Source organism: Sinocyclocheilus anshuiensis, unplaced genomic scaffold, assembly GCF_001515605.1.
Source record: "Sinocyclocheilus anshuiensis isolate Anshui unplaced genomic scaffold, SAMN03320099.WGS_v1.1 scaffold1303, whole genome shotgun sequence".
Lineage (NCBI taxonomy): Eukaryota > Metazoa > Chordata > Actinopteri > Cypriniformes > Cyprinidae > Sinocyclocheilus > Sinocyclocheilus anshuiensis.
In genome coordinates, this window is record NW_015537954.1 from 729,036 (window position 1) to 736,939 (window position 7,904).

General features: G+C 37.2%; 1 protein-coding gene across 1 annotated transcript in view; it reads left to right on the plus strand.

The window, feature by feature from the left end:
• Positions 1 to 3,403, plus strand: part of LOC107665361 (AT-rich interactive domain-containing protein 3B-like) — a 45,134-nt gene extending 41,731 nt beyond the window's left edge. Inside the window, exons 6-8 of the mRNA XM_016456212.1 lie at positions 689 to 925; positions 1,005 to 1,094; positions 2,525 to 3,403. Of these exons, the coding sequence (XP_016311698.1) occupies positions 689 to 925; positions 1,005 to 1,094; positions 2,525 to 2,664 (467 nt within the window). The 3' untranslated portion in view covers positions 2,665 to 3,403. The remainder of the gene's footprint in view (positions 1 to 688; positions 926 to 1,004; positions 1,095 to 2,524) is intronic.
• The last annotated feature ends 4,501 nt before the right edge of the window (positions 3,404 to 7,904 follow it).

Consider the following 7,904-nt stretch of genomic DNA (forward strand, 5'->3'; position numbering starts at 1 on the left):
TAAAAACAAACCTGTGTGTGTGTGTGTGTGTGTGTGTGTGTGTGTCTTAATGAGTGTTTGTGTCTGTAGATGAGAAGCAGGATCTGGCCGTGAGCATTTCCTCCAGTGGAGCGGCGAGTATCAGCGTGTCAGTGGAAGTCAATGGCATCATTTACTCAGGTATGGCTTACAGACACATGCATTGCTTATTATTATTATCAATTTTATTGGGTTCTTATAATGTGCTAGTTAGCAAGTTCCACGGCTAAAGTAAACAGTCTCATAAGAACAGCTCTTCACTCCACGGAAGAGAGGGGCGGGGTCAGCAGAGCTCATTAACATTTAAAGAGACATGCACTAAAACGGGTTGCTGTGTGCAGAGCTGTTTTTGACAGGGTAAAAAGGATGCTGTTTTACACTACCATTGAGAAATTTTAACCAAAGTATGTTATAGACTTTTCATTAAGACCCTAAACAATCATATCAACTTGTGAAAAATGGTCATCCGATGACCCCTTTAAGTTAATTTTCACAGTGTTGTTATTTGTGTAATTATATTATATTGTTATGTTTTATAATGTCTGTATATAACAGAGAGAATGAGAAACAACAAAAGAAAATGCTTATTTATTCAGCTTTCAGAAAGGACCCTTGTGGCTGGTTTTGTGGTCCAGGGTCACATACAGATTGGTTCTCCTCTGTCCTGCAGATGATGGCCGCTCGTCCTGCGTGGCGCTGGCGTTTGGGCAGCAGCAGGCGGCGGGTCTGGCACGGGCCGCAACACTGGAGCAGCTCCGAGAGAAGCTGGAGACGGAGGCACCGGAGAGGAAGATGGCGCGTCTGGCCGAGGAGCAGCAGAGACTCATGCAGCAGGTCTTCCAGCACAACCTGCTCGCCATGGCCTCACAGATCCCCGTCAACCTGCGGCCCAGAGCTCCAGCCCGGGGTCAGTGCACCGGACGTTTGTGTGTGTGTGTGTGTGTGTGTGTGTGTGTGTGTGAGTGAATGAGTGTTTGTGTCTGTAGATGAGAAGCAGGATCTGGCCGTGAGCATTTCCTCCAGTGGAGCGGCGAGTATCAGCGTGTCAGTGGAAGTCAATGGCATCATTTACTCAGGTATGGCTTACAGACACATGCATTGCTTATTATTATTATCAATTTTATTGGGTTCTTATAATGTGCTAGTTAGCAAGTTCCACGGCTAAAGTAAACAGTCTCATAAGAACAGCTCTTCACTCCACGGAAGAGAGGGGCGGGGTCAGCAGAGCTCATTAACATTTAAAGAGACATGCACTAAAACGGGTTGCTGTGTGCAGAGCTGTTTTTGACAGGGTAAAAAGGATGCTGTTTTACACTACCATTGAGAAATTTTAACCAAAGTATGTTATAGACTTTTCATTAAGACCCTAAAGAATCTTATCAACTTGTGGAAAATGGGCATCCGATGATGACCCCTTTAAAACAATTACTGTTTAACAGTCTGTGTGGTGTGAGAGTCAATATAATGGGAGGGCGACCTCTGGTGGCAAGCGGATGGAAGTTCATGGACAGGATTCGTGACAATTACATATCATTGAGTCATCTTCCATTTGCCGAATAACTGTTTTAAAATTATCCAAAGACAGCAAATTTTGTAATTTCAATTATTTTATTTTATGTTATTTTAGTATAATTGAGTAGGGATGTAACCGTACACGTAATTTTCAGTTCGGGTCTTTTGGTTCGGTACACATGTTATTTTACTTTACCTGTTAGTGATGTCTTAATTATTGAATGTATGCTTAAATAAATCTGTTATGAAACAAGTTATGACAGCCACTGTATAAATGAATATATTTCAACAACAAATAGAAATGTTATAATTTAGAAGTTATTTAAAAACTCCATTATGTACAATTTACATGTTTGCATACAATTTCTTTTTAAGTTGAGTGTTGATTATTATATTTAAAACAAATTATGCTTTTAGTTTTAGTTGTAATTATTGATAAAAAAAGCTTTTTTATAGTTGTAGTTTTAGTTTCAGCAAATGTCCAGCAAAAAGGTTCAAATAAAACACTTACTATAAAAAAAGAAAAATTATATTTTAAGAGTTCAGATGCAAAAGCCTCTAAATGCCGTCTGAAATTTTCTTCTAAAATAAGCATTTTTATCAGGCTCCAATATTTGTTCAGTTATTTCACTTTAGTTTCATAGAAAAGCACCGATACTGTACATTGCCATTAGAGTAACATTACTGAACCTAAACATAGGAGCCTGATTAAAAATTCTCATTTTAGATGAAAATTTCAAACGGCACTTAGAGGCTTTTGCATGTGAACTCTTAATCTGTTTTCACATCATCTGACAATTAACAATCATCAGAGAACTGTGCAAGTGTGTAGTTAAATTACTGAAATATTGCTCTAAAACCTCTTGTCTTCAAAAAATATTCGATGTCTAAAGGGTTCGGCTGATGAAAGGTTTGGGAATCCCTGGCACACAGTGTTATTTGTAGGTATGTTTTAATCAGCACTGATCTCGTTTTTAAATGTTTTCTATGGCAGGAACTCTGTTTGCGCAGAAGTCTGCGTCTGCTGCACCTGGACCCAGCTTCACCTTCTCTAGCCCCGCCCCCAGCCAAAGCCCCGCCTCCTCCTCCAAGGGGCGGAGCTCCGCGGAGCCATCCACCAGCGGCTCTCCGTAACCCGATTACTGAAAATCAAACTGTTGCACGACCAGTACCTCAGTTTCTCCTGTCCGCACGTTTGCAAACATTTACATGGACACGCATGCATAAAATAACACGGCTGGGCCTCATTCACGAATCACGAGTTAATCGTTCATATACAGTCTTATGCAAAAATCACAATCAATTCAATGCAACAGACTGGATTGATGAACGATTCACATAGAAATTCATGCATTCGACGTCCGAAAAAGCTAAATACAATCAGAACGTTCAGCCGAACGACGGGCAGGTTTCACAGAACTTGGAGATTTTTTATTTAGAGTGTGTTTCGATCTGTCTTCTGATTATGTTTCGTGACTTTATGATCTTTTTCACTCAAGGTTCCTAATTTTACCTCGAACGTTCAGCGGTGGAACGTCTTTACCTCAGGATCTGTAGTTTAGGTTTTCTCTGAATGAGTTTTATTTTTTTGTAGAATTGGTTTGAATTGGTGGGGATCAGAAACGCTCTGATTCTCCTCTATGCGTCGCCCGTCTGGACCCGAGCGTGTGATCGTTAATCTTATCAGGTTCTTGGGAATATATCTACTATGCTGTTCTGCAGCGTGTTTGTTTGATGATTTCAGAGCCTGTCTGTCTTCAGGAGCAACCGTCAGATACCTCAGAAACCAGCTGAATGTCTCAGTAGATGTTTAAACGAGCAAGCGGCCTTCTAAGGGATCTGCAAAAACCAATCATTTCATCTGGATCTCAGGGCAGGTTTTAAAAATGTGGGTGAATCTCGTGAAAATCTAAAGAAACATATATGCACATTTTAGTTTTTCTTTTATATGCATATATATGTATATGCACCTATTTACATACATATTTTAGATTCATGATCTCATCAAATTTATAAGAAATTTAGCATTATTTCAGAAATTTGGGATCAGTAAGATTTTTAAGGTTTCTCTCGTGCTCATCAAGGCTGTATTTATTTGATCAAAAATACAGAAAAAAACAGTAATATTGTGAAATATTATTGCAATTTCTAATATTGGTTTCCTATTTTAATATACTTTAAAATAGCAGCGTTAAATCTTCGATTCTTTGATGAGTAAAAAGTAAACGTTAAAAAAAGAACAGCATTTATTCAAAATAGCAATCTTTTCTAACAATATCAAGTCTTTACTATCACTTTTTATCCATTTAATACATCCTTGCTGAATAAAAGTATTAATTCCTTTAAAAAATGTACTGACCCCAAACTTTTGAATAGTAGTGTATATTGTAACACAAAAATTCTATTTTGAATAAACACTGATCTTTTTAACGTTTTATTTATCAAAGAGTCCTGAAGATCACAGTATGAGTATCACAGGTCCCAAAAATATATTAAGCAGCACAATTGTTTCCAACATTGATAATAAATCAGAATATTAGAGTGATTTCTGAAGATCATGTGACAGTTATGATGCTGAAAATTCAACTTTGATCACAGCAATAAATTATATATTAAAGTATATTAAAATAGAAAACTGTTATTTTAAATTGCAATATTATTTCACAAAATCAAATTTTTTTTCTGTATTTTTGATCAAATAGATGCAGCCTTGATGAGCATAAGAAACTTATTTTAAAAAACATTAAAAATCTTACTGATCTCAAATGGCAGTGTACATAAAGGAAATCATAATAATATGCTGATTTATTATCAGTTGTGCTGCTTCATATTTTTTTGGAAGCTGTGATACTTTTTTCAGGATTCTGTGATGAATAAAAAGTTCAAAAGAAGAGCATTATTTAAAATAGAAATATTTTCTAACAATATACACTACCACATTGTGCAGCACAACATTGATAATTCTAATAATAAATCAGCATATTATTATGATTTCTGAAGATCATGTGACACTTTATACTGGAGTAATGATGATGGAAATTCAGCTTTGCATCACAGAAATAAATTATATTTTAAAGGATATTAAAATAGAAACCATTATTTTATATCGTAATAACATTTTGCAAGATTACTGTTTTTTTCTGTATTTTTGATCAAATAAATGCAGCCTTGATGAGCAGAAGAGACTTCTTTAAACACATTACAAGTCTTACTGATCCCACACTTTTGACCGGTAGTGTATATACATTTATATGCATATAATATTCAAATAATAGTCACAGCATAAAACATCTTAATAATATTCCTAAAACAGGCATCATTTTGCTAATGCAAAATATCGTTTCTGTGGATATTGGATCAAAACATCGTGTTTTTTTAGAGGTTTCGTGAGATTCACTCATGAACGGTGTGATGAAGTTCTCAGCGTAACCCTCCAATCATTCCTCAAGCACAGCAGCAGCTCCGCGCGACCATCGTCCTCTCATCCACACTGACGCTTGATGTTTTTGTCTCGCATTTTTGCTTTCCGTAGCAGGAAGGCGTCTCTCTCAGGAAGTACTGTGATGTTTTGAAGTGAACTCTCGTTGTAAGTGCATAATCGGTGGTGAAGTACCTCAGACTCTGCTGTGGAGATTTACACTACATACCTCATGCTGCCGTGAATCCCTCGAGCTGGACTTTCCTTTCTCGAAACCAAACGTGAACTGTTGCATTTGTACAATCAGGTGGCCAAACCTGCTCACCGTAACCAAACCAAACTGCCTTCTTCAGCTGCTGCACAGCTAGAAACCAAAGACCGGATGGCCTCTCAGGTCAAAGGTCACCGTGACGGGTCTGTATGATGGTGACGTAATGGGTCAGGTGACCAGATCTGGCCATATTGATGTGCTTTCTGTCTATTCGTTTCTGTTCCAGCTCTGATCCTTCATGTTTGCTGCAGCTCTTCTTCTGTTTGAACTGGATTAAAAACCTTGTGCAGATTCTATTGTGCCAGTTGCATATTTGTCTGCTTTTGTGTCTAATGCTTTAAAATGCTACAGGTTTTAGAGCCATAAATGGTTTCCATCCAGAAACAACGTCACACTTTCCCACTGATGTCACGGAGTAATAAAATTAAAAAGAAAATTGCGACTTTTTATCACACAATCCTGCAATTCTAAGTTTATATCTCACGGATTTGACTTTTTTTCCTTGCAAACTGTGAGAAAAATGTTAACTCGCAATTAACTTTTTTTTAATTCAGTGGCAGAAAAAGAAAAAAAAGTCAGATTTGCAAGATGAGAACTTGCAATTACATTTATTTATTCATTCTGTGGCGGAATAAGCTTCCATATAGATCAGTGGTCCACAGGTTTTTAACATTTGATTCTTCAGTCCTGAATATATATACTGTGAGTGTTGGGGTTAAAGAAGAAGCTGTGTGTGTTTGGCAGGAATAATGTTTCAGAGTAAAAGAACCTACAGTCAAAGTGATGCACGTATTCATTTAGTTTAACCTTTCAAGACATAAAATAGTATTACAATCACGTTGATTAAAAACAGTGCCCCTGCAAATATCCAGCTTTTTCTTCAACGCGCAAGTAAGCCTATGGGCGAGACTTCCGGTTCATTCGCCGCTATAAATAACAAGAATAACAACGTGCGGTAAACGGTAAAACTGTTTGCACTACAAACCAGTATGTTCATAATTAAGATAATACATTAAAATAATATGATAAGACACACCAATTTTCAATATCAAGCAGCAAAACGAACTGTTTTGTACAGCTAGAAATAGCTGGAGGCGGATGAGACCGGAAGCGAGACCCATAGAATTTACAGATGGCCGCTGTTGCGTGGTCACGTGATGTCGCGGCAATTTGGGGCGAATTCCAAACAGCTTTTTTTGCGCCCTTAAGGGGTTAGGAGATCTTGCCATGCTTTTTAAAGCAAAGTCACATATTAAAGATACAAAATATGTTTCGTCAGTGATAGAAATATTATTTAAGACGTAAGTATAAGCAAGTTTAGTTTGAAAAAGTTTAATAGTAAATAAGACACAATTAGACAATATTTAAATAAAATAATAATAATAAGAAGAAATATTTATTTGCAACAACTGATGGATCACAGCATGCATGCACAGCGTTGTCAAGGTAACATTTGATCAGTCATTCCCTTCGCCAAGGGAGTTAAGCGCATTTACATTTAGCCATTTAGCACAATATTTTATCAAAAGCGTATTACAAATGAAGACAATTATACGAGATAGTGCCTACACCCTACAAAGAACACACTTCAAGGGTTCTGCCCTTCAAAGGGAGTATAGCACAGGGATGCTCACTTCCGGTTTAGAATTCGCCGTTGGTTCGTTCATTTAGCTGCTTACGTCACCTGACGACGGTTAGCCGTGATGAACACACGAAACATGCTACCAGAAATATTTGCATTGTTTTAAGGGTAGGTTTAGCGTAAGGTTAGGTATGAACATTTAAAAAAAGGCCTCAAACCACATGAATAAGATGCATCTGAGGTAGAATTTTTCGCTATCGATTTGTGCTATAGCTATCTTTTTAACGGGCGTTAGCACAAATCGTCAGAACACCGGCAGGCGTCGAGGCTGTTTGAAAGAGTTTGACGCCACCGAATGAGCTTCAAATAGGTAGGACTATAGCTTATTTTCATAAAGGGGTGGGTATGTTTTCAGAATTAGTAGAATGACCAAAATATATGATTTTGAAGAAGTGTTTTTTTTTATTATTCCATGTAGAATACTGTAAACAGTCGAGTTTGACACCGTGTGTGGTAAAAAGATAAATCATTTTTAATCGATTTTTAATTTTAATCGTTGGATAAATGCGTCTGCTAATTAAATGACTTAAATGTAAATCATGTGTGATAATAAATTAGCCTATGGCTGCCATTTTCGACATTGTTGGTTTCGCGTGCCAAAAAAACATTAATTGCACGCTAAAATAACAGTCCTCAGAAATGAAAAGAGAACAACGGTTCGAATATTCGCATTTTACTGAATAAAACAATCAGTCTTTTTGTTTGTAATTTACGTTTTATAACATGATGAATGTTGGGCCTAGTTATGCTTGCAAGAATGTTTTTATTTATTATATTTCTGTTTCAGTTTTAGTTATTGTCAGCTAGACTTCCTCACGCTTTTCTCTCTGTTTTCTGAGATGAATTCTGTGGTTTTTCATAAGGAAACTCTTGTGAATCTTTCAGGTCAAGTTACTCCTGGTTCACCTCGAGGTGGCGCTCGTGCGCACAGAGTCAGATTGACACGTGCTGTTAGATCTTTAAATCTGGGGCGAGTTCAAACTCAAACCGGTGTGCACCATTTTGCTACGGTTTCCGGTTTGAACGACATGTTTCCTGGAAAC